Source organism: Strongylocentrotus purpuratus, unplaced genomic scaffold (assembly GCF_000002235.5).
Source record: "Strongylocentrotus purpuratus isolate Spur 01 unplaced genomic scaffold, Spur_5.0 spur5_scaffold_6, whole genome shotgun sequence".
Lineage (NCBI taxonomy): Eukaryota > Metazoa > Echinodermata > Echinoidea > Camarodonta > Strongylocentrotidae > Strongylocentrotus > Strongylocentrotus purpuratus.
Genome location: NW_022145612.1, coordinates 53,641,934 through 53,669,554, shown reverse-complemented (window position 1 = coordinate 53,669,554; position 27,621 = coordinate 53,641,934). Strand labels below are relative to the sequence as shown.

The 27,621-nt window shown below is 34.5% G+C and overlaps 2 protein-coding genes across 6 annotated transcripts in view; one reads left to right on the top strand and one right to left on the bottom strand.

The window, feature by feature from the left end:
- Positions 1-25,898, bottom strand: part of LOC580410 (FYVE, RhoGEF and PH domain-containing protein 4) — a 56,889-nt gene extending 30,991 nt beyond the window's left edge. Inside the window, exons 1-3 of one of the 5 annotated variants that reach the window (XM_030972996.1) lie at positions 25,583-25,898; positions 16,227-16,373; positions 9,846-10,211 (exon numbers count right to left, since the gene is read on the bottom strand). In XM_030972996.1, coding sequence (XP_030828856.1) covers positions 9,846-10,211; positions 16,227-16,373; positions 25,583-25,796 — 727 coding nt within the window. In that variant the 5' untranslated portion in view covers positions 25,797-25,898. Of the gene's footprint in view, positions 1-5,360; positions 6,161-9,845; positions 10,212-16,226; positions 16,374-25,582 lie in introns of those variants that run through there. The other 4 variants (XM_030972998.1, XM_030972997.1, XM_030972999.1 and 1 more) reach the window with 4 other exon arrangements.
- On the top strand, positions 20,009-22,873 carry LOC115919375. Its single transcript, XM_030973002.1, has 3 exons — positions 20,009-20,852; positions 21,240-21,321; positions 21,881-22,873. Exons 1-3 carry the CDS (start codon positions 20,581-20,583, stop codon positions 21,887-21,889), a joined length of 363 nt encoding a protein of 120 aa, XP_030828862.1. The 5' UTR covers positions 20,009-20,580; the 3' UTR covers positions 21,890-22,873.
- Positions 25,899-27,621: the final 1,723 nt, after the last annotated feature.

Below are 27,621 nucleotides of genomic sequence, written 5' to 3'. Positions count from 1 at the left end.
CACTTACCGAATTTGAATAATAAAACAGAGGTATACATTGTGTCTACCTTATAATAATGTAATGACACCCACACAAATGAAGCAGACTGTACAAAAAAATCTCTGCACTTTGCTTGAATTTCATCAACTCCTATCATTAAAATAATGTTTGAAAAATATATAAGCTCAACAGACCTCTTATCACCTTCAAAATATATGAGGCTTCAACAATCTGAACATATTTTGCAGTAAAGTCATATCACATGCATTTATAGCTAAAATAATCAAGATGTTGTAGATGCAAGGTTGCAGCTTTAAAGCTCAATTGCTTCTTTAAAATATATTATTAGCTTCTAGTGAAGTCTAGTTAGGATAGACTTCAACTGATATCAGTTAAATCTGTTTGCCAGGTTCAAGTTATCACAGGAAAGTGGTGACATGGTGAATAGCTTGTCAGCTCCAATGAATTACCAAAAAAAAATGTCTGTCATCCTCTTTTCTGGATATTAGAAGGGTATTAAAAACTGACAGATAGACAGAAGATAAACAAGACAGAAAAAGAGAGAGAAAGAGAGATAGAAAAAGAAACAGAGGTAAGAGTAAGAGGTACAGACAGAGAAAGAAGAGAAATAAAGAGATTGGGACAGAGAAAGGAAAGAAACAAAAACAGATAGAAATAGATAGGGAGTTAGGAGTTGAGATATAGTGACAAAAGAAAGGGAATCAACACAGATAGAATGACAGAGATAGAAAAGGAAAGAGATATAGAGACCGACATACAGAGAAAAAAAGATAAACAGAGATTGTGACAGAGGAAGATAATGGCAGAAACATTGAGAAAGAGAAAGACTGACAGAATAAAATGGGGAAGAAAGAGAGAAAGATAGAAACATAGCTAGGGGAAAGAATGACAAACAGAAAGACAGACAGACAGACAGCCAGACAGAAAGAGAAAAAACAGAGCGACATGAACAGAGACAGAATACCTGCTGCGTGGTATACTCTGTCATTTTCCTGAAAGGAAATATGTCAAATCACTCCATGTACTCCTCCTGTTTATACTATGTCTAATTTCATCAAGGAACTTGGAAATGCAATGCAGTGAATCATCATTAAATTGCTGATCTATGAAAACAATGAGAATCCAATATTCCAGGCACCAATGATTTTGAATTTAGAAAATAATCTTACTTCAATTAACATAAGACTTGAAACAAGATATTACTGAAAAGATGTCATTACTCAAAAGTCTGTTAATTTGTTTCATTGCATTGCCTACAAAAATAAAAATATTGATTATATATTACCTCGGTTAGCTAATATGAATGGTAACTTTTGCACATTTCAATAGGCATTGAACTATTCAATAGGCATTGAACTTCATAACTCTATTTTACAAATGCCTATCATCTGGAAAGGTTGACAACCTTGTTTATTACAAAGCAATATATTTGCAGGCAAGAATGAAAGTTATGAAAGAAAACTGGGCATCCTAAACGATGTACACTGTAAGAAAAAAAAGAGTATATTTCTGAAAGGGCATTGAGAGAGAGAGAGAGAGAGAGAGAGAGAGAGAGAGAGAGAGAGAGAGAGAGAATGAAGTGTAATTTAGGCCTGGGCATTGCCTTACTTACTTGGCTTAAAAACTTAAGAGTCTATAAAATTGAATTACCCATGGCGTTAATAAAATTGACACCTTTTCCTGAATAAAAGTCTTTATCTTTACATTGTTAAAGCCCTTAACTGTCCATCTCATCCTGAGTGTACTTGAGTATGACACTGACACATGTATCACTTCCTCTGTGTCATATGATTACTTTCTTGCGTAAAAAGTAAATGAAAAACGTTTAACAAGGCTAAACACTCCTTTTTGTTGACCCCTCATTCAACAAAAATTTGCTTTCTGGACTTATTTCCTTGTTAATTTCATTGTATTCTTATTATCTGTAATGTTACCCTTCTACATGTATTTATGTATTTCAAATTGATTTTATATACTCTGTATGTATTGTATATGTTTTTTAATGAAGAATGAAATAAATAAATACCATACCACCAAAACAAAATCAGTTTACTGAGATGTAGCACATGTATAATATATTTGGTAAAGTCCATAGCTGTTTGTCTCATATACTATGACTACACCAACAGTATTAGTATTCCATGGTTGTATTCTATTTGACAGCCAGCTACCCTGCTTAAACCAGAGGAGATATCAAGGATATTGATAATTTCAATGGTAAGTATGTTTTATGCCATATGTTACTTGTCAACATATGAGACACCAAAAGATCAAACACCTTGGACTTACCCGTTTTCAGTATTACACATGTAATCATTATGTTACAATTTTCCCTCAGTAATATTTAAAGCCGATTTTTACATCAGATGACAAACTTAAAAATTAGGAAGGATATTTCAACAGGCTTCAAGGCTATTCACTGAATTTCCGAAATATTAGGCTGTTCATGGAGTAGTTTGTATTCAAACATCAATTTTGATCCATATGACGCGTCACCTAGCATTATAGAATGCAGGATACTCAAAATTCAGATCATACCATGACGTACCGGTATGTCACATTTTTTCTCTAAATGCATGATCCCTAGTTGGGATTTTTCGACTATATATCGCATTAGTCCCTATGACAACAAATGGTTAATATCTACCAGGCTGATTTGAATACAAGATGAATTACCCGAGCACTGCAGGTGTCATGCATCAATGTACTCATGACATCACATTACTTCAACTGACAAGTATACAACCGACAGATGTGACTTTTCCATTTCCGAATCAATGACAGTGAGCTATTAACACACAGCTCCCCTTAATTACTGAGGCTAAATTTCTCTGTTTCTATGCCTCTAAGAAATGTGCAACAGCATTGTACAACATAAACTTCTTCTCAAGTTAGACCCTCTTAGCATCAATTTGAGTTACATGCATTTTAAAATGAAATTGCCTCACTGGTGAGTGAAATCATTAACTTACTTGTGGGTGACAAGTGATTGCAGTAGTTTTGCTGTTAGAGTTTGCTTGAAGTAAATGAGTGTAAGGAGAATATAATTTCTGCTGATCATAATAAGTAGTGGTATAAGTACCCCATAAAGATTACAAACAAAGAGAAGGAAACTGAGAGAATATCGATATGAGCCCCTCAAAGTGAAATCATGAAAATACTCCCTAAAAATGAATATACTGCAAACAACATAACTGAAGACTTTTAACACAGCACATCTGTCTAATCATAAACTAATTAGAACATGCAAGCTCCGCAAAGGTCATGTCAATTATTGATCATGAGGAACTGCCCTGTTTAATACAAATTTAATAATAAACATACAATGGTCTAGACAGTGTTCTGACTCCAATATCAATCTTTCACTTTTTAAACGGACAATGTTCAGCAATTCATCAATGACAAACTGTCTTACCAGGTATGATGGATTGATAAGGTACTTAAAGTTGCTAGACGACAGAGTGGCTTTAAGACATCACAAATTCGTAAAAACAGGAAGGAAAAGATCCATGTTGCTTTGAGGACATACCCATCGCTTCAGGACAGAATATTTTGGTCACGCAAAAGATAGGTGAATTAGAAAAGTGATTAATTCTGCGATGTGGGCAGACAGACAGACAGACGGAAAGAAACAGGATGTTAGTCAGCTTTCCATCATAATTTCTGAGATTTTTTCTAGAGGAAATCCGGAAAATATGTTATTTTCGAGATTATTCAATGATTCCTTTGGAATTACGACTTATAAAGAACATATCTCATGGAGTAATAAAAAATGTGTATATCTCTTTATATCATATGTAATACAATATCTATTGGATTAAATCAAATCATTAAATACACTTTTAAGAAATTCTTTGATCTCGGGGACTTACTTCCATGGGTGAGTAATACCACAAATTTTGTACTCAAAGTATATAAGACCTTCCACATCTTATCAAAAGACAAGCAGTATACATGCCATCTAAATTTTTGGAGAATGAATGTTGTGACAATATATAACTGGAAATTCAGTACCTGGTACTGAATTTCCAGTTATATATTTTCCAGTGGCACTGATGGCCGGATGCACATTCAAACCCATTGACAATGGATCTATCCCAAATAAAGCTTTGTTCAGATACGTAGCAGTTTAAACCACAATGTTGTTTTTTATGACGACGTGACGTGTAATTTGCTTCATATCTTATAACATAGAGCTCAGTAAATACACATAGGACCTTTGTTGCACGCACTTAATGCCATTCCTTTTTTTTAATAAATAGAACTGGTGATTTTTGTTGGTGCCAGTTTGTCACGTTCGATACCTGAACAAGCATAAATCCTAGGGGAATTAACGAGAGAATCCAGTAGTCAGCAGGTTACTTGGCCCATAAAACGTAATAATCTAATCCAAGAAGAAGGAAATCATAGATTCTTGAAGAATAAATAAAAAAAGCCCTGTAGGATTTTTTAAAAGCTCATGCTGACAAGAAATACCCCCTTCCCGATCCTGTCATCCGTGTGCCAGATTGAAAATTAGCAATTAAGATAATGCAACAGGCTTTTATTAGAGACAAATGAATCATCTATGTACACTGTCAATCTTCGTTGATATCAACCCAAAATTTTCTAATAGGATTGAAAAATGGAAAATCTTTTTTGACAGCATCAGAAGCATTGTTTTTGAAATACATAATGTCAGTTTAAAAGACTGAAGTTATATTTTATGAACACTATTAAAAGCTGAATGTGTGCTTTCAACTTATCATATAATCGTTAAGAAATATTTTGACACAAACTGTGAAATCTTTATGTTTTATGTCTGATCACAGTCTTCTGTGATATCCTAATTGAAAACAAATGAATATGGTGTAAACTAAAAATTGATAAACCTTACTTCACAGTGTTCTTGTACACTCATATGATATAAAAACATGAGAAATAATACTACATCAAGACCTGTAAATGCTTACAGACGGTATAGGAAATTTCAAAACAAAAATACATGTACCACACAAAGAAAAGTAGGAATATTTCAAATGATTATCGGAAAGTTCACACACAGCCTGCAGTATTTCAAATGACCAAAGCATCAATTGATGATTAGGACATCTTCCAAGTTGAGAATCTGTTTATGGAACAATCGTCACATATCTTCTTTCTATCTCCACATCTGCAGTCAGTAGTTGATGATGAGTAGTGCTGAGACACACTTAAGAATGCACAAACAGATATCTTCAGCTAGTCCAATTTACAGTGTGATTCCTACTATCCTCCGTCTGTAATTTGATTACACACAAATTAGGTTGATGAACAATTCAAGCTGTACACAAAACAAATTGTAATAATTGGTTTATGCATGCAGAGAGCAGGAACTTACAGTTAGCCGCTACTGATGAAGGCACAGATCTGCTGTATGGGCCACGCATACCAACTGGCCTGGGCGGCGGCGGGAAATTGGGAACACTGGGAACACCCCTTCCTGAAGACATGATGGCAACCAAAATCACCTAAATCTAGAGAGATTTACACCACACCTGATCCCAAATATAATGGACATTGGGTCCTGATCCTGACTGACAGTAGAGGTGCCACACCAAGCACGAGTTGATGGTCATACAGACCCCACATCACGAAATACAAAACATCCTGGATGTAGAGATATAACAACCTTTCAGCACTACGGACTAATATCCATGCATGAAAAACACTTGTTGACGTTCATCTCATATACTCAAGCAATTAGCAAATCCAGAACAGCAGCTCCATGCGGACTCCCCAAATGTAGGCTGTTTGGGGGAGACAGAAAGTGACACAAGAATTGTGCGGGCTGATACACAGAGATCGAAACGTTGCGTGATTCACATGCGCAGCATCTCTTACTCATGCGCTTGTCTTTAATGAGTGAGGGGCCAAGTCGTTGTTGTGACTATAGGCCTGTTCACAGATGTTCTGGATGAGCCTGTAGCGCTCGTGGGACTTCCTCCATTCATACTATGGCGGCACCAAACCATCACAAAAGTCAACTCCTCATTTGTCTTCACTGCTTCCTACTCCTTACTATACCGGCCCCCCTTCCCCGTCTTGGCAAACCAATTGCTGTCAGCATCCTGAAACGACCTCAACTGCTTACTGACAATAACTTAATAGCCAGGGAAGGAAATAGGTTTTGCCTTTTCAGGAAGACACTAACTGCCCCCCAATCTCTAGGTACCAAACATCTAATTACTCCCTTTCATTTTCTTAACAGTTTTCCAGATAAAATGAAAATGTGCTACAGTTAATACAGCCCTTCCTTTTACACCTTTCCTCCAATTCCTTCCAAAACTGATCTTAATTAAATTACAGCAACATTTTCTCACTACAAATACCTGTAAACAATTTAGTGTTCTTCTTTTGTTTGATCATTAGATGTACAAAAGCATAAATAATCAGAAAATAAAAGGCAACTATTTCAGGTATTATCAACGATATGCATAGTTCATAGTTTTTATACACACGTCTGTGGTTGATAGAAATATCTGGGGTTTTTAAGGCTCTTCAATCACGAGAGCCTCATGGCACGGAAACATTGCTGACAATAAATAAAAAACATTACCACACCATAGTTTTATAGTATTCTATCAAGAGGTGCGGTCATCAATGGGTTAAAATATTTAGCATCCTTGTCCTATAGCTAGTAGCTAGAGAACTACACTATTGGGAACAAAGTACTACTTTAACAACTTCCTTTCTTTTAAGAACATCAAACTTATTCAATAGGACTCAATAATTCGAGGACTGAACTTAATTACGCAAGGATGACTTAGACATGCACTGCCCACAAGATTAAGGAAAGGCAGACCTAGCTTACTCATACATCAGAGCACGTAATTGGACCCTAGAGTAAGTGTCACCATTGTGACAGGGATTATGTCACTTCTGGATAGTAGTATAATCACCATGACATAGTCAATATATATTGGTGTTTTCTATCAAGAGGAAGCTGCATGGGGGACACTACATTCAGTTGTGTTCCACTTGTTTCGGCAACAATTGGCCAAATGTTTAATTCCCAACTTCAGCCTTGGGCCCTGTATTACAAAGAGTTGATATCAATCGCAAGTTATTTGTGATTGATATCAATCACAACTATGTACATAAGAGATGGGAGACTGCAGACTTGTGATTGATTTAGGGACTTGATATTGATTCGGATCAACATCAACTCTTTGTAAGACGGGGCCCTGGACAGGACCCAACGTTATATCTATAAACCTTACCTAAAACCCAATTGCAACCCTAAACCTAACCCTAACCCTATACGAAATAAACCTGGAGCACCTGTCACCTGAAGCAAGCCTTGCATCACCTCTACATTCTCAATCAAGCAATTTGAATTCAAGGATATATTTCCACAAGGTGTGAGCTTAAACACTTTGTTGGAAAAGTGGTTGGTTGCTCTAAAAGATTAGAATTCATTTTTTTTAAACACCAAGTATACAGATTGGTATTTTGTTCTCCCTCATGTAATAATCTGGCTTTGGACAATGTAGGAGATCCCGATATTGCCACAAATTCTGACTGTATTCCACAATCATCTTTTAATAGAAGCACTTTCATGGAACTAAATTATAACTTAGTTTGCAAACACAGTTTTACTCTCAGGAGATTTAAGCCAAAACCATTCTAAAAGCTCAAAAGTTGTAATGGTTAGATGAAACCAAGTGTCTATACTGTTTAATGTGCTATGTGTCACAGTGTATAAAATTGATGACACTTCTATATAATGATCAGTCCCACAATTGGCCTTGTAGCAATGCTCTGAATACTAGGTGTCTATTATATGAACAATACCATTTGAAGTCATTAGTAAATATAATCACGAACTAAACCACACATCAATCATACACACCTCTTATGGACTGCAGTAACAGGAACTTGTTCTTTTAATAAAACTATAAACCTCATAATACCATATGCCCACTGAGTTGGAGTACTTTACAAATGCCGTTGGTTGATCTGTAAACATACTTTTAGGTTAGCTAGGGTTCTTTTTATTTTTCATTTCTGATACCCTCTATTGTATTCATTAACAACAGCGAGTGTAAAACCTAATCTTGAATAAACAGGGAACTGCATGTAGTGATATGGTCTTGTGATAATGTGTTCATTGGCCCATTGAAAAGTAACCATAGATAGAGCCATAGATAGAATGGGAATAAACCTATTGGAAAATCACTTACGGGTTATTAAAGGAAGGTTGTCACACAATGACATTAAAGCAGTCCCTGGGAAGAAATAAAATCTACATAATGCATTATCAGAAGAAACTTTATCCGATCCACTTATGAGTCTTGATATCTGACAAAGTCTCCTATGTTTTAACAAAAACTCAGTATCCTTCAAATACAAAGAGTGCTCTTATGTATTCTATAGAGTGATGCATTCAATAACCAGTCAAAATCTGGCCATGTAGACAGGTCAATGACTGGTCAAAGACTGGTCAAAGACTGTTGAGGGTTCTTGAGGCCTGCCGGGGGCTTATGACACTCACTAGTGATGATGAACATGATACACATTTATATATGCACAAACCAACAGAATATATTTTTGAATGATACAGAAAACTTTCATCAGTTGAAAGTTCTTTAAATTCTGATGTGCAAAAAAAAAGAAAACGTGTAAATTGTATTGAATGCAAATAAACTCATCCAAAGACCTGTTTTGCTAATTGGGAGGCAAAATTGAACTGATTTATTATCAGGCAATGGTAAAGAAATAAATGTTTTTTTAAATGCCATTGAAAATGCCCCCAATTTATGTGATGAGCATAAGGAACCAATGTTGCAGTTTTGCCAATATATTAAATCAGGTGAATTAAAAGGTGATGCGGAACATGAATACCACATGAATGATGAAATAAATGTTCCCAATAATTCCAATATGGTATTAAACTGGATTCATGAAAATCTAGGGAAGATAAGTGGTGAATTTGAAAAGTATGAGAAAGGGAGAAGGATATACTATACTATACACTATACTATGCGTCCCAGAAAAAACGAAACCGAGAATTATTGATGTTTTATCATAACTTAATCACATTTATAATTACCAAATGACACATATTTGGAAAGCTTAGATCCTCCTCTTTCATTTAATGCAACTCATATGATGCATATTTCACGTATGAATGATTAAAATGAATTTGAAGAGAGGAAACCAAAAAGTCATTTGGCGGACGGTATCTGAATTTCAAAGAGAAAATCACATTTCTAGAAAGTTGAGGTTCTGCCCTTTCATATGACACCTCAATCAGGAAGAATGAGCAAGGAATGACAAAGTTCTGTTTGTTTAAAGTAGTGCTTGCATTTCCATAATTTTATCAAACAAATTCATTTTCACTGGGTGTCTGCCATAACAACATGCAGAATTGACAACAGACTTAACTTCGTTTCGTTAAAAATCAGACATGCATGAAGTCTTTCGTCTACGGGTGATTGTCAACGAAATGGAGTTAAGTGGGACACACTTTATATAAAGGAGCTATCAGGACATGACAAGACAAGACAGGAAAGTTAGAACATTGGACATAAGTGATAACAGAATTAGGGTAATTGGCATTAGGACATACAGTATGTGATCTGTACAAGATATAAGGAGGAAAGGTTAGGTAAGGTTGAAGGATAAAGTGAAAGCATCGACAAGTGAAAAATGAAGTAACGGCCATAAAGGAGGAACATAGAGTGAAGCTGAAAATAATAACATGAACTCTACTGTGAGCCAGAAGGCCATTAACTCCAAATGACATGAGTTTATGCCCTTCTGGCTCTGATTAGACGACATGAAGAAAGATGAGATTCAAAGAAGGATGGTAATGTCTTACGCCTGTATCTGCGACTGCTTATTCTGCTTATTCTGCGGCCACCACGCACTTTCTGCTGCGCCTTCTGGAAAAGTCCCTGAGCATTGCTGATTGAAAGCACCAACTGCCCGTCATCAGCTAGATTGGGCATGGACCGTGAAAGGCGGTACTCCTTGTAACATTTACCCTGCAGGAGCTTGTTCTGACGTAGCGGTATAACGGAGGGTGAGGTGGGGCGTCGCTGGCTGTGATGGTTGTGATCTGTTTGGGTGGTATGTAAGTGGTGGTGGTTGTGGTGGTGGTGATTGTCGTGGTGGTGCTGGTGGAGATGGTGACCGTTCTTGTTGTAGCTGGTCTCGTGAATCAAATTGCTTTCCGAGTGGTACTCTGTGTAGAGATGGACATTATATGGATTCGATTGGAAGAGAGTGAGTGAGGATTGAGATGCTTAAATGCAAGATGCAATGCAAGAGCAAAGAGCAAGAGTTATTTTTGAAGTGCAGGCAAGCAGATGCTTTTGTGAAATGCAATGTGAAATGCAAAGTATAATGGAAAAGATGCAGCTCATGCAGATAGGATGCTTGATTTATTTTGAAATTTTCTTTTTTTAATACAGACACAGAGATTGCATCGAAACTGAATAAACATTTTTTATACCAACAGCATATTGTATTCCCTTTTTAAAATGTTCACAAGAACTTCAATGACTATTATTCATACTAGAATACAAATACAAAAAGAACTTAAGTACCGGTATCATATATAGCATAATGTTCACATCATTTTCAAAGATTTCAGTATGCAAAAATAATTTTCTTTCTACATACCTACAGCCTACTTAAAACTAGTCTAGATGTACACAACACTTCATGAAGACTACATGGTTACAGCCTTTTTCGCACACTAATGCACAGTTTACACATTAAACAGCATCCCCTCATGAGGGCTTAATAAGTTTCTATATCTTTTTTTTATCTTAATGAAACAGAAGTGGAATTTACGATATTAATTTCACATAACAACATTCACATTTACAAAGGGCTCACCTTATTCGAATGACATTCATACGAAACACAAGATGACACAACAACAAAAGTTTGATAAGAATTCAACATTCAAGACGAGTCACAGAGACTGCCCTAGCTTGTTAAGATATATATATATATATAGACCTTTCAACTACCCTCTAAACCCGGACATCAAACAGAGTTAGATCAATACCAAAAAACTAAAGCAACTATATAAACATAGACCTGGCATGTTACCTAATCACAGTAAACACTACAAGATTGCATGTCCCTTAAGTCGTACAATCATTGCAAAACAAAATTAATTCCCCTATGATCATCTTGTAAATGTTTCTATCATTTACTATTAAAAAAAGATTCCATTATCATAGGACAGGTTGATCTTGTAGATGCTTAGATATGCTGAGCAGGATGTGAATTTTATTTTTAATGTTTTGATAATTAAAAGATTATCAACAATGATATGGATAAGACTTTGCACCTCACCTGTGATGTATCACATTATTAGAGCTAATATTTGCTGATCAACATATAATTGTCTGCTCAGGGCCCAAAGGGCAGTAATTCATATCAATTAAAACAAGTTAACACCCTTTTAGCTCTCAAGAGACAATATATTTCAATCCTTTTGGTTTCAAAATGTATTGATCTAAACATTGGACTATGTAACAATCAAACAAACTAACAGACAATTAACAACACCAAGAACAAAATAATAATAGAACAATGACATTATGAAAATTATGAGGGGGGGGGGGTAAAGAAAATAAAGACTATGTAAAGTGAAAGAGGAAGTTAGATCCAAAGTAAAGTCAGTGGAGTATATATATATATAGCGAAACCATAGGCGAATACAAATGATAATACGTATAACCCATTAGTATCGAATGGTATGATAATAAGCATTGGGTTAATATTAATAGCTGTACAGGAGTTACAAAACTTTAAACTAGATTAGCAAAGATAAATGGGTTGCTGTCTGTCCTCTGTTGTTAAAATGAGCTAGATATGAATAAGTCATTTAACACATGATAGTGAAGTGAATTAAATCTAGAATTTTTGATAACTGGATTCAACATCGTAAATATTGTAATAGTAAATTGTCATTTTGTTCTTTGCTCCTAATGTAATGTCAAAATCAGTACATGAAACAAGGATTTGTTTGTTTATGTTGCTCAGAGCATTTTATAACCCTTACATTTTGTATGAACACATTATCTAAAATGACATCAAAGTCTGTACTGGATAGCTGCATCGAGTAGGGCACTTAAAAGGTATGTTCTCTTGACCAAATGCAAAGTAAAGATCATAATATAATGATTCAATTTAAGATAATTAACCATACTGCCTCCTCAAACCAGGTGTTTTCCGTTTTAGCTAGGTCTATGGGGGTAGTCGAAAGATTAATATGAAGCTCCACTGACATACCATAGCAGAAATGGATTTCACAAAATATGACAAGGAGAACTTTAGGGAGAAATAGATCTTTGCAGAGAAAGCATTCCGATCTTCAACATACCTATTGTACCATGAGATTTAGTGGTTGGGTGAAGACCCAATCCAGGCAATCCAGGCAAAAACATTGTAAGTGCCCCTTTCTGACCGCCAAGAACTACAAATTCTTTCTAAAGATTGTGCAATTTTTATCCAGAAACTTGCTTTTGAGGAGCTCAAAATATTGTTGAAGTTCTGACTGTAACACGTCACTCTAGCCTCCATTTTCAAACATTCATGATCGATGCATCACCAACAGCAGGGAAACTCAATGTTCAGCATCAACCACCAGAGTAACCACAATTGTTCTGTCTATTTCATTTTCAACAAGTAGCAAGGGGGTGAATATATGAAATTCCTTTGTTGGTCTTTGTACTATTGACTTTACTCATAACTTGAGCAAATACATGTAACCCCTAAGAGCACGTTGTTTGCAAAGTTATCAAGCAATTTCAAAACGTCTATTTATTCTTACCTCAGACAGAAACAGGGAATGTCCCTATCCTATATCATCTTGAGGGTGATAAAATTATTCCTATGTGGTAATGTTTGCACCCATACCTCACCAGTAATTAAGGTAGGGGAACAATTTTGTCAGAAAACACTTTATATCAGGTTATTTTTTCACATTAAAAATCCAATGATATAAAATCAAACCAAAGTGGGAGAGCCAGAAGGATATAAGTTAAAAATTATACTTATTGACTATTTCCCCCCAAAGCTATTTTTCTTAATAATTACAATACAATTGAATTATTACTGGTTGTGTCTTACAAGTGATTTTTGCCAACAAACAAATGTACAACAAAGAGAAGGCGCTATATTCACTTTCTATGCAGTTTTATATATATTTGGTTTTAAACTTTCTCAAAATGTTTTTTTAACATATTATAACTGATAATATGCACAATCCACTATTCACATTCTTTGCAGTTTTATCATTTGGTTTTAAACTTTCCCAAAATGTATTAAAACAGGTAATAAGCACACTCCAACCAGACACAAAGACATTAGAGATGATAAAATCACCTTTAAAGGTGTGTCACGACTCCATGCTTTCTTTATCTTTATGTAATTCGATATGCTGTATATGCCAATGGGTATATAAAATGATCCTATGTATTGATGTTCAATGTATACAGTGCAGCAACATCATATGGCTTTACCTATATATATCATAAACAAAGATAGTGGCCAAAATATTGTTAGCTTACCTGTATTTTAGCTGATATACTTCCACACAATGTTTCATCAACAGAGAAATACATGCACCACCTCAATATACACAAGACTTCTGGCTTGTATGTTATATTCCCACAATTAGAAACCACTTCACTGAATGCACAACAGTATTGCACAATAAAGTTCCTCATGGTACTGTATGTACATACAAAAGGGAAATCCCACGATCGAGAGATAGAATGAAGCCTTGATCTCCATTCAACTCTAGCCTCTCTGTATACGCAAACAACCGAAAGATTCCTTTGATGTTCACAATGTATGGCATAATGGCAGAGGGGAAGAGATCGATCATTGCATGCCGAATCGTACAAGGGAATTCCCCTAGAAGAGGGTAAGAAAAGGGGTCAAGGCTACCTTTAAATCAACTCTTGTCTTGATTTTATTCCACTTATTCATCTCTATCATTGCAATTACGTCATTACTTATGCTTTCCTCCAAACTCTGTAGGAAACGGAATTGACGGCATTGACAAAGATAGTGCTGCTAGAGTGATTATTTGTTTCATGCTGAGAAAGGTCCATTTCCCTTTTCACAGAATACGGAATTTCCTGTAACCAGTGACTGCATGTGAACGTACAAGCAGTCAGGTCTGGGTTCGCAAAAAAAGATATCATCATATATTCTACAAGGTTTCATTACAGTGTTCTTATTCAACGTATCATAAAAACATCATAATCTATGCTGTTAAATTCTTTTACAAGTTAATAGATTATGATTCAAAAGAGAAACTAGGATCATATTGTCTTGGTAAATGACCATTAAAAAATACTTCAATTAACCCTTTTGTAATCACAACTTCAAAACACTTTAACTGGACACAGGGTATTTCTACTGTATTGAAAATATTAAACCTGCAAAAAAAGTATGCCAGTGTTTTCTCATGATTTATTACCTTTATACTGTATTCATCAGAACCAAAATACATGTACCTACTCCTTTTTATTTCTAATTAACAAATCTCACATAGCAAACGATGGTCCATTAAAAATCACATAAAGAAGATTTATGGGCAAGTCACTTTCTATCCGCCTTTTCTTGGTGTATGGATCTCTAATATTCCACAGAAGTTTTAATCACTGATACATCTTGATAAATGTCCTACATTAAGAGCCTTTTTGGAGTGCTAGAGGGGGGGGGGGGAGGGGGGTTGATTCACACCTTTACCTTCAAGTTCTCATTTTCAAGCAAAACATTAAGGGGCTTATTTGAAATCCTAGAATAATCGTGTGTTACAACATATAAGTACAGTGTAACATTTCAGAGTGAACATCTGGAGTTGTGTAGTCAGTTGATGATGTTAAGTAGAATTAGGATAATTAACACAGAGAATCTGCATATTTAATTAAACTTTAGTTAAAATCTAATACAATTTAATGGTCAATTACAAAAGTTTTAAATAATCTAAATCATTATCTTAAAATTGGCTCATGGTTTTACAACCAACCAAAAGCTAAAATACGGCTATGGTTTTTAAAACGGATCAATTGGTAATGTCTGCATTAGTAGAGATGATCATGTAGCTATCTTCAGGGGGATAACAAAAAAGAAGCCTTGAATTTTGGTTTATGGTTAAGCCCTCCTTACTATCTTGACATTTAACTTCTGACTCACGCTTTTCAAATCATGAGAGTCAAAAACCTTTTTTAATGTGACGACTTCACGTCTAGACAAGCATGGCTCTTTATCGTTTTGCATATTGATGAGGTGTATATGCATTTACTCTTAGAGTTTCATTGGGCCCATTTTTAGTTTATTCGAGCCTATAATTAGGAACAGGGAGAGAGGAAAAACGTCAATGTGGCAGAATATAGATCATGTGATTGGCCTTTTCTCAGTGCTGAGGGTAAAGGGAAGGAAAAACTATAGATCCATGAGTGAGATACAAACTCCTTTTAAAGGGATGAATCAAATAGTTTTCCTTTACATACACAGAGATTAGTTGGATTGATACCGTCTGAACACAGTTGTGACGATAAAGCATGAAACACAAAAAATATTTTTATTTTAATCAAATAAACTTGAAAATGGTAAATATACAGACACGATATGGTCAAATTTTAATTTTAAAAAAGAAGGCATCAAAGACCGTTGTAATATTTTGTTTGTGTATTTTAGAAAGGACTTAATTCATGCCTAAATTTTGATGATACATTGTAGGTCAAAGTATTTATCTCTGCATGAAAACAAGGCTTAATTTAATTGTTACAAAGAACTACGGTAATTGCCTTTTGAAATGAAGGCAATATTACTAAAATAAAAATTGCACAGTGTCACATGTAGAACTGGTGAGCACTACAAAACACATTGATTTCCCATGTGTTAAAATTTGATATTAATTTTGAAAAACACAAGCATACACCATAACAAATATATAACTGCAGTTACTGAACACACTGGTTACTATACACAAACATTTAGATTAAATTCCACAAACAAACATTCACACATAGTACAAAAAACGAATATCAATAATCATTGTCAGGCTAGATATAAAAATGACCTTCAAAGTAAACCGCAATTTCAGTGAGAGAAAAAGGCACACATACACAAATTTGATAAATTAAATGGATGAATCTTCTACTGCAGTATTCTACATGAATGTATGTATCCCACAAACCCACATAAAAATCAAACTTACCACGGAGACCTAAACCTTGAAATTCCCCATCTTCTTCATCTCGATATTCCTCCTCCTCCTCCTTCTCACCATCTAGAAACCCAAACTCACTCTTTTCATCCCAGAAAACATCATCCTGCAGATCTCCACTGTGTATGCTTAAGGTGTCTTTAAAGATGCATGCATGGTATTTAGGAGGAAAAATAGAAAGACAGGCGACATGCAAAAGCCATGCAAAACATAACAAAATAATAAAAGCAGGCATTTTTTAAAGATGAATTTCGAAAGAAAATAATATGAAAGCAAATCAAAGGAAAGGAAGTGTATATGTCAAGGATGATTCAATAAAATGGTTTCCTGCCATGTCCCTTTACTATTTTGCAAGCATTTTTTTTAATTTGCAGCTCGTACATTTACGGACCATGATATATTTTAGATCATTTTGTGTTTCCTTGCATTGCTTTGCTGATATATACACACCCTTCCACCATAATGAAATTTGTTCAATACAAAGAAAACTGCCGAGAACTAAAATATAGGCAATATCACTTCCTCAACAAAATCTTACTACTGTTCTAAAGTTTCTCCAGAATTTTTCATTTATGAGCATTACGAAAACCAAAAACATTGCACTGTTCTTTTCCTCTACAATTGTTACAAACATACTTCTTATCAACGATAAATAGTAAAACTCACTGAAGATTCAATTTCCATGGCATGGACACAAAACTACAATCTTGATTGAATAGCTCGTCTAACGAGCTACTAACTTCTGCGGGTGACTACATATTTTGATTATATCTGTGTTTTAATTATATCTTCTTATGTTTAATTACATCTTCATCCCTCTACTTCAAAATCAATATCAACAACATGGAGAGCTGCAAAATAACTTACTTTTCCTCAATGTCAACACATTCAATCCTCTTATGCACAGACCAACAAGAACACTGTATAGACTAATGCCTATGTACTTGTGCTGAAGAGGGATATGAATGGATACTTGCTGTCATCAAGGACTATGATTCCTGACCATTAAAAATGATGGATTAACGAGTAACAATAATGAGATGAGATTATGGTTTCACTTGTGGTTTCAGTCAGTCATGATCTCGCTAGCTAGGGGTGAGCAGGGGCAGCTATAGCTGCATGTCCCCCTGTATTATATCGGTCTGACATATTACGTATATGATTTGGTAGGATTTTGACAAGTTTATATTCTTGTTTTTACATATTTTGAATAATATTCTGGTCGTTTTCCTCCTCCTTTCTCCCAATCCCTGCTCCCTCCCCTTCTCTCTCTCCCTCCCCTTCTCTCTCTCTCCCTCCCTCTCTCTCTCTCTCTATCTCTCTCTCCCTATCTCTCTACCATTTTTTCTTCTCTCTCTCTCTCTCGCTTTCTGACTTCCTGCTTCTTATAATACAATTATTATCATATGTTGAGGGAAAAAAACACCTTTTAAAATATCTCTGATTCCAAGAATTACACACAATAACATTATTCTTAAATGGCGAATGTGCCAAACTGTACATGTCATGAGAATGAGGAAATGTACTATGATATTTTCATCTTTTTGATATAACTTTGTTCTTCAACATGCCATGCTTTCATACTTTTAAAAGAATTTTTACCATTATCTGTGGGGAATAGACAAGTAGGCATAAATGTATAACATCATATTTACTTCTCTGGAAGTACTGTCCCTCCTCTGTCTTTATATTACAAGCACCACTATGCCAATGGTTTTCATTTATATATGATTTAGGGCCTTCATGCAGGAAAGTTTAAAAAACATGCACTCATCATTTTTGCAGCTTTTAGAAGGCTGTACGTGATTTAGCAAATAAAATTAGCATTTGATCAACCCTACAAAGACAACATTTTAGTTACTAATTACTTTTTGTTGTGTCCCATTTTTCACATTGCTTTCTATAAATATTAACCCCCTGAATTAAAGACAATTTTATTTTGATATAATATGATTTTCAATATTCTCTAGTCCGGGTAATCCCAAGCTTAGCATTCACAGGATTAATAAGACTTGTTTTAAGTTATGTAATTTGAGGGCCGGTCCCAGTTGCCCGATGACAATAACTATTACTGTAAATGTTCCCTGATTTTTTTTCTTCTTCTGACGTTTACATGGAATGAGTATATGATATGTCATTAAGATTTTTATAAATTAAGAGATGGAATCATTTGTATATCCTAAGCCTATTCTACATACCAGGAAACTTCAGGACTTGATTTGAAAATGATTTAAATACTAATATTTATCGTAAGCCCTTTATGTATGACTACCATACATAGAAGACATTATGTGCACAGTTGAGTATGTATCATCAATGTAGTTATCAGCATGATCATCACTGCTATCAATCATTATATTCCATAATGTAGCAGAACTAAGAGCCTAGCTACTCCTCAACATATGGTACACAAGTTGTTGACTAGATGGTATAAACTCTCCCCAGATAACAATTAGTGGCTCATACCCCTCCCCCTAGTCAAATACAATCTCCCTGTTTTTATTGATATATTCAGTAAACTTCACATCATATAGGCCTATATAATGCATGGTATCCTAACATTCTACAATTCTAATACAATGGTAATGTGTAAGGTCTGCTCTGCTTTTTGCAGGAAAAATATCATGATGCCTCATGACATTCATCATATTGTGTGATAACGCATAAATGGGGAAGCGGTATACAATAAAAGCAGCTTTAGAATCATAACCTATTGTTTATAATCTCTCCTCTGCTCTCTGGCTGGCCGAGTCCATAAATCATGAATGAATTTCAAATGCTATGAAATAGTTTTGAGAGGAGTCTGTGACACCTGCCCCTTCTCTTAATCACACACCATTAATCATTTCCTGAAACCTGATAGGTGGTGAAGAATTGTACCTCTTAAGCCAGACATGTACCTCTCGAGCCAGACATGCATGGAAGCCCCAACCAATGTAGGGATAGGTAATAACTTGCTTCATAATCATACAATAATTTTGTTTGTTTACTTGACACTAAACACCTTCAAGGTGTGAAAGTGACATGAAGTGTTTAAAAAGCATGCTAATAGATTTTGATCTTCAAAGAAAGAATTGATTCAATAACTATGAGGTAGCATTTCAAAATTTGATGAAATGTAAATCTTTTAGAGAAATATTGCATTCAGTCTTATCTTTTTCATTAGCTTCTTGGTAGAAAATGAGAATATCTAAACAATATGCAAAATAGAATTTGCCCTAGTAGTTTTGTGTGTTGCTAAAATATATTTTTTCCCTATTTTTTTCCTATTTTTTCCCTATTTTCTGGAAATGCAGCCTATTTTTTCCCTATTTCCTTCAAGAAAATAGGAAAAAAATAGGGCTATTTTTTTCCTATTTTCAAGTACAAACTATTTTTTCCCTATTTTTTTCACCTATATTTTTTTCAGACTATTTTTTTCCTATTTCCTATAAAAAAACAGGAAAAAAATAGTCCTATTTTTTTCCTATTTTCAAGTACAAACTATTTTTTCCCTATTTTTTTCACCTATATTTTTTTCAGACTATTTTTTTCCTATTTCCTATAAGAAAACAGGAAAAAAATAGTCCTATTTTTTTCCTATTTTCAAGCACAAACAATTTTCCCCCCATTTTTTTTACCTTCAACTTTTGTGGACTATTTTATTCCTATTTTTTTAAAGAAAATAGGAAAAAAATAGTTCTATTTTTTCCTATTCTCGAGTACCAAACTATTTTTTCCCTATTTTTTCACCTTCATCTTTTTCAGACAATTTTTTCCCTATTTTTTCACCTTTATCTTTTTCAGACTTCTTTTTACCTATTTGCGAGTACTATTTTCTTCCTATTTTTTGCACTTAAATTTTTTATGACATGATACAAATTTGTAAACTATTTTTTGTCTATTTTCTAAACTTGCATATTTTCATTGTTTATGACTGGCATCCTATTCAAAAAGCCCGCTTCTCCTGCCATTATCTCTGTTGTTCATTTTGCGACTTATTGGTGGTTTTTAGCTGTGGGGTCACATATTGAATAGTGAGCTCAAAGATGACCATAAATAAACAATGTGTAAAAAGAAAATGTACGAAATTTCAATTTTTTTCCTTTATTAATATTCTTGATTTTATTTACAAACTATAGTAGTGACTAGTGCACTCAAAGATAACCATACATAAATCATGTGTAAAAAGAAAATGTACACATAGAAATTTCAACCAAAAAAAAATCTCCTTTATTAATAGAAAAAAAAGCATTCGATCGAGATATTCCCGTTCTATGTGTGTGCAAAGTTTCAACGTAGAGGACAGTACGCAAGTACGTAATTTGAAAATCACCCGTTATTTTTTTTCCCCACTTGCACTGCTATGCGCATCGGACTTTTGCTGATTTTCGTTCATCAAACGTCTCCAAATCACACCAAAATGTCTTCCAGCAATTATTCTAGCGATGAAATTTCATCAAGAGATAGTGACTCCTCATACTCCGATGCCTCCTTATCCCATTTTAGTGATTCTTCCCAAGAAAATGAGCCCGACAAATGTTCAAAATATTCTAGTCCCACTCGTAGAGAAATGAGTTTGTTGTCGAATGACGGAACATCGACGAGCGGAACTGGCCCCAGAAAACAGCTGAAAAGGTACGTTTATTTCTGAAACTTAATTATATTATGATATATATATTTTTATTGTGTCTGTTGTTGAATATAATGCTATTTCATAGACATAGTAGGCCTATAGAATGTTATTTTACGTATCAATATTCCCATGTAGTGTTGAGGTTGTAACTTAGTCTTAGACTACAAAACTTCTGAGTGAAGTGTACGTAGGCCTAGTGAATCTCCAAGTGCAGTGTAGTGTCTGTTAGTGAATGAGTGAATGTAAACAAACGTGATTACAATAAATCCACGTAGAAATTTCAGATTTTGTACCATTACTACGTCTGTCAATTATATATCCTTGCATGATATAATGTTTTGATGTGGTTTTAGGCTAAATTGTATCTCAAATTATTTTTCTAATTCTAGGAATCAGAAAACACAACCTGCTAAAGTACCACGCAAGAAGAAGAGCAAGTCTTCCAAGTCCGAGAGTGCATGTGTCTGCGAGGTATGTCCTTACTAAGTAGAAATAGAAATCTATTGTTGATAATTTTTTTAGGTTTATTTATTTCATGTTTGTTAGTTAAGATCTGACATCAAAATATTAGAGTAGGGGTCTAGTTTACCTCATCATTAATATGCTAGAACAATAATTTGCAGGTGGCACAATTTCTACCTAGATCTACATTATTTTTCTCTTTCCTTTTTATTTTTTTCTTCAACAAATTGTTCCTTTACTATTTTCTTTTCTGTGTTTTATGTTTTATTTTATGTATGTTCACCCAATATATCTAAGAATAAAATAACTCTAATTAATTGCCTACCTGAGTGATTTACATTTCATGCACCTTGACAGCTCTTTGATGACTCCGTTGTTTCACCATCCGTTCGTCGTCAGCCTGGCATCTTTTTTGCTATCATACTTTTGTACACACATGTTCTGTGCCTTTGAATTTTTCATTATGAAATACATAAATACTTGTACTAAGTATTAATTGCATGTTCATAAATGTACCAATGCATGATTATTCTAACCCCTAACTCACATTTCATTTATATCTTTACAGATCCATTGAAACTAATCAAGCTACAATGTACATGTAACGTACAACCACCATTCGATGCCTGTGAACAGCATGACCAACATCTGTATCCTTTACATTAGTATTTGTTTCCATTTTATTATGTAATTCTTATGTCTAATCATTGAGATTCATAGGCAAGTACAACATGTATGTGTACACAATGAAGATAAAGGACCATGAGACCATTACTTATGATACATGGTAATGATGGTAGGCCTATACTTTGTAAAACTATTTGAAAATAGTAGCATGTAAGTCTCTCATTTTCTTGTTTATATATATCTCAATGACATGACATGTCATTGATTTTGTAGTAAGTGTTTCTAGATTATGATGATTGTATTAAGATTTTGACAGTTCAATTGAGATTGAGAAAATTATGTAACATGTCAACTGTACTATAGAGCATGCATGCATTGTTGAAAAATCTGTTATATGATTTATTTTATTTTGTTATCTTTGTAAATAACGAGAAAAAAAAAATTATTTGTCATGATTTTCTTGAGGTTTGAAAATGTGATTACATTATTAAGAGCACTTTGCAATTAAATTGTAATAAAAGAGACAGAAAACAACACTCTCATGTCCAGAATACTGCTTTATTTGGTTACTAGTGAGGGAGAGAGCTTGTGATCGCCTGGCATATCCACATCGGCTCAGTAATAGTCCTGAAACTCACCTGAATACTTTATTTGAACACAAATAGAAAGCTACATTCTAGGTGGATGATATTTTTTTAAGGTGGAGGCATATAGGAGACGCAGTCGCATTTGTCTTGTTTTTTTTTTAGAGTATAATCATAGCAAACCATGAACAACTCTATTACTACAACATGTACACTACAGTACTTAACCAAAAATTGTAAATATCAGTTAAGTTCTTTTATTTATTTGCTTATATGAACACACATACTATACTAAACTCATGTCATTGTGTTTACCTCTCGAAAATAAAGTACATGTATTTTATTTGACACATTCCCTTTTATTATTTTTGTTTGTTACAGTCCACTGCCATTATAACGAGGTGCTCGGGACCAAGCCAATTTCCTTGTTAAAATGAAATCATGTTATACTCAAGTTACTGAACACATTGGTTTGTTTAAAATTGGGACTGATGAGAATTGCCTGATAATAAAATCTTGGTGTATCCATGTTCGTTATAATAGGAGTGGACTGTATAACATTTTCCATATACCCATTGACTATTTTAAATGTTCTACTGAATGGATTGGACTGAAAGGATGAAGTGAATTTGGCAAACTGAGTAGGTGCATCGATGCAGAGAAAAGAGCTGTAGGAGTAGGGTGACTATTCTACAGTGGAAACTTTTGACAATGAGGTCATGTGCAACCAAGAAATCTTAACCCCCAAAAGCTGTTAAATTACCTTGTCATTTCAGGTATAACTGATCTCTTTATATCAAGTTTGCACTGTATGATTTAATTAAATGTACAGAGTCGTTGACTGGATGTGTGAGATGGTAGTGCTTGAGAAATCCATGAAAGTAAAGGATGAGTGATCCCCCCCCCCTATTTCCTGACTATTTTTTTCTGATTTCCTCACTTATTTACTATTTTTTTCATATTTCCTTACTATTTTTTTCCTATTTTCTTACTATTTTTCCCTATTTTCTTACTATTTTTTTCCTATTTTCTTACTATTTGTTTTCCTATTTCCTTACTATTTTTTCCTATTTTCTTACTATTTTTTTCCTATTTTCTTACTATTTTTTTCCTATTTTCTTACTATTTTTTTCCTATTTTCTTACTATTTTTTTCCTATTTTCTTACTATTTTTTTTCCTATTTCCTTACTATTTTTTTCCTATTTTCCCCTATTTTCATACTATTTTTTTCCTATTTTCTTACTATTTTTTTCCTATTTCCTCACTATTTTTTTCCTATTTCCTCACTATTTTTCACTGTCCACTAGCACCTAGTTATCACTATTTTTTTACTATTTTCTTCACCATTTTCTACACTATTTTTTCCCTATTTTTTTCCTATTTTCAGGTCTGAAAAATAGGAAAAAAATAGGAAAAAAATAGAAAAAATTGTTTCAAACCTATTTTTTTCCTATTTCCAAAACTATTTTTTCCCTATTTTTTCCTTTAAAAAAAATAGGGAAAAAATAGAAAAAAAATATATTTTCGGGACTATTTTCCCCCTATTTTTCCCCTATTTTTTTCCTATTTTTTTACGACTGGGGTGATCATTTCAATTCCTCCTCTTTCCTCTCGTCTCACCTTTATAAAGTTAATAAAATAAAGTTTGAAATTTATCATCACAATTTGGAGCTCTTGATCGTTACAATACTCATTTTGTCTGTGAAGTTCTTGTGGTGTTAATAAACAGAACCCACAGAGGGAGCTCTTCAACTTTACCAAAACGTTATGTTAAATCTGCTTTATAGTTGGCTAGACTACTCACAATGTACCTACTGTACATTCTCTCACCCCACCCCACCTCTCTCTCTCTCTCCCCTCTTTCTCTCTTCCCTCTCTCCCTCTATCTCTAATCTTCTCTCTCTTTCTCCTTTCATCCATTTCTGCATGTGTTCTGCTAAGAAAGATCTCTAAATTCAATGGATTCCTGCAAAAGCATCCTTTTCGAAAGGGGTAAAATTTCTTACAGAAAATGGGACAAAAGCAATTTTTAAAATGAAAACAAAACAGCACGGTTCTCATTCTTCAAATGCACATGCAAAACCATGGCAAAACTACAAGTCGCAAGCAATACAAAATTTATCATTAATTTTATTCAATTGTAATGAGCATATATAAACTTAAACATTCCAGATGACTATATTATGGTTTTCCTCTGACCTTCACAAGACCCCTTGATTTTAAACTCTTGATTCTGGCAAAAACACATTAAGTTATTTTTATCGGTCATTTTTACTTATTCAATTTTTACTATCCTAATTTTGTTGTTACAGAGTGCGTGGAAGTTACATAGTGCGTGGAAGTGTAAAATCTCAAAGGGAAATTTCCATCTAATTTATACAATACCCCACCACCAGCCTTTTATAATTCATTTTATTAAAGCAACAGTATATTATTTTTAAAGAGTGCAGCTCTAATTGCTTGAAATAGAATAATGATGCTTTGCTAAGTTAACGGATCAAAGCATAATTGGGGGAACCAAAAACAGATTTTAATCAACCCCTCTGGTAATTTCATTATCTCACACTATGTAGTCCATCAATTTGAAGTGAATTATTTAAGAGGCTACTGCATTGCTTGTATATATTCATAGGAAATGCACTTGCATATCTTCCCGACCGTTTCAAGGTTTAAAATCTTAGCACCTGTTTTCCAACTTCAACTATAGAGATAGAACATTATTCTTCTCTCATCATTGGAAAAATGGCCAAAACGGAATCAGATATATAATTGGGTGAATGATCATCTTGAAAATATTGTGCAGTGTAATGCTACGGTGGGGTTCTTTCTGGTTGGTTACCATGTGCAAAAGTAAATGGTGAAGTCTCCTAAAAAGGATACAGACTGTTAATAAATTTTGATTATAATGAAGATCTAGCCAGAGGTGCCCCCCCCCCTAAAAAAAAGTGCCCCATAGGTGCAACCCCCAGTTTCTACTAGTTATGTAACATGTATTGCTTGTGACACTGTTTGCATCAGAATGCTGAGAGCATAATTCCCACCTGACAATAATCCTTACCTTCACTACTATCTCCATCTTCATCATCATCGTCAACATACTCATCATCCTCCTCATCATCACCCTCATCCATCTCCTCTGCGCTGTTCCCGTTACTCTCCCCTCCTCCTCCTCCTCTTAGATCCTTGGTACTGTTTGTGAGAGGGGCCCCCGATTCCTTGCGTGCCCGGGCCACGATGCCCTTCCCCTCAGAAAGCTTCCGCCATTTTTCCATGGCGGGGGCTTTGTTCGGGGACTTGGTTGGGCCATCGTCGATGAGGTTGCACCGGGAGTCATCCCCACTATCCTTGCTGATAGCTGCATCGCAAAGAGAGAGAGAGGGAGAATAAAATAATTGTTGAACAAAAGATAATGTAAAATGGTAGTAGGTTTACAGATAATTCATTGCTATTTTGTATAAATTACATTTACTTTACAAAGACTACAAGCTTGTTAATTTATTTTCAATCAAGTGTATTAATCAGTTGACTAATGAATTCCCTAATTTCCATAAATTTCCTCCAGGAAAAAAATGACTCCTGTAAGCATTGAGATAATGTCAGCCTTAAAAAAGAAGAAAACATATAAATAGTTTTAAGTTGCTCGATGAATACTCCCCTGTACTAATCATGTTACAACAAAGAACCTCCTGTCATTCACTCACACATTTCCATTTCATACTTGAAAAGTAATTTGAAATTCAATTTCATACACACTTTAAAAACAATTAGAGGAGCACTAATGTTTTTTTAATGATCTCATTGAAATAAAAAGTTATCTTTCTCTTTCTGTATTTTCTTTCCATGACTACATCATAGATCACCACTTATGACAAAGATATTTTTTTCCTTCCAATAACTGCTGTAAATTTGTCACAGAGCAAGCTCTGTAGATTAAGGGACTATTTCTGATAAAGTAAACAGTGCCCTCATAGGTAGTATTGTGTCAGCTGAACAAGGAAATGTTTGATTTTGACAGAGTACTTCAAAGTGTCATGTTGATGTTTGGGCCTCTCATGTGTAATTTCCTTACTGGTGATTGTGTATGTTAGATTTTTAACCCAATCTAACATCTTTCTTTCTTCTGATTAATAGAGGGTATAGCTATTTCTAAAGATCAATCTAGCTACAAACACATTATTACCTTCTTGTCAAGATTAGTTAAAGTTGATACTCTAAGACAATCCCAAATACTGAGATAATTACATAAATAGAAAGCTTTTAACCCCCATAATAACACCAAATGGTGTCCACCCGACAAAACAAGTTTAGAATAATGAATTTATTCGAGTAAACTCTACCAAAATATCTAAGTCTGAAACCCGGAAGTGCACGTAGAGTCGAGCCTCTATCCGTGACGTCACGAACGGGAGTCATGGGCTCAGTGAGAGTGAATGGCAGTGATATCCCTACGTAAATGCTATCCTGTCAGAGCTTAGATTTGTTGTTGTTAAGGAGTATATTTGATGGATTTTCTGTTTTCATTTGAATGAAGAATAACGAAGCAACATTTTCCAGTCGCTGATTTCTTTTCATATCCTCATATTCACCTATTGGGTAGAGATTTAAGACGAGTTTACTGCTTATAGGAATTAAAGTTAAATCGTGCACTTATGAATAGGCGGATGCATTATATTGTCATGATGAGCAGTTTTGAAAAACGAATAGGTCTAGAACTATGATAGTACTTATCATAGATGTGTGTGCCGACTGCCTCAAAAAAGGATACAGTACCAGTTAAACATTTTATGCAGGGTTCTTGTTAATTTTTCTGATAGCAGGCTATTTATGATTTACAGGAGGCTACTAAAATTGCAAAAGAAAAATCTCTGTGCGCGTAGCGCACATCACGAGCGCGAAGCGCGAAGTCCCTTGCGGCCGGGGTCCAGGGCCCGCCCAAGGGCCCTGGAAGCTTTAGGGTTTTAGATGCTCTCTGGTGCTATCTTAGCCTTATTTTTGAAGATATGACCACACTGTATGAGCCATAGTTTAATGATAAAGATCATGAATATTTTGGCTGAATAACTTACTTTTCATATGATATACAATATGAAATGAAAA

Excerpts from the sequence above, each read along its gene's own strand:
- LOC115919375 (XM_030973002.1), top strand. The coding sequence starts at position 20,581 with ATGCGCATCGGACTTTTGCTGATTTTCGTTCATCAAACGTCTCCAAAT. Across the intron at positions 20,853-21,239 it reads CCCAGAAAACAGCTGAAAAG|GAATCAGAAAACACAACCTG; the intron begins GTACGTTTATTT and ends TTCTAATTCTAG.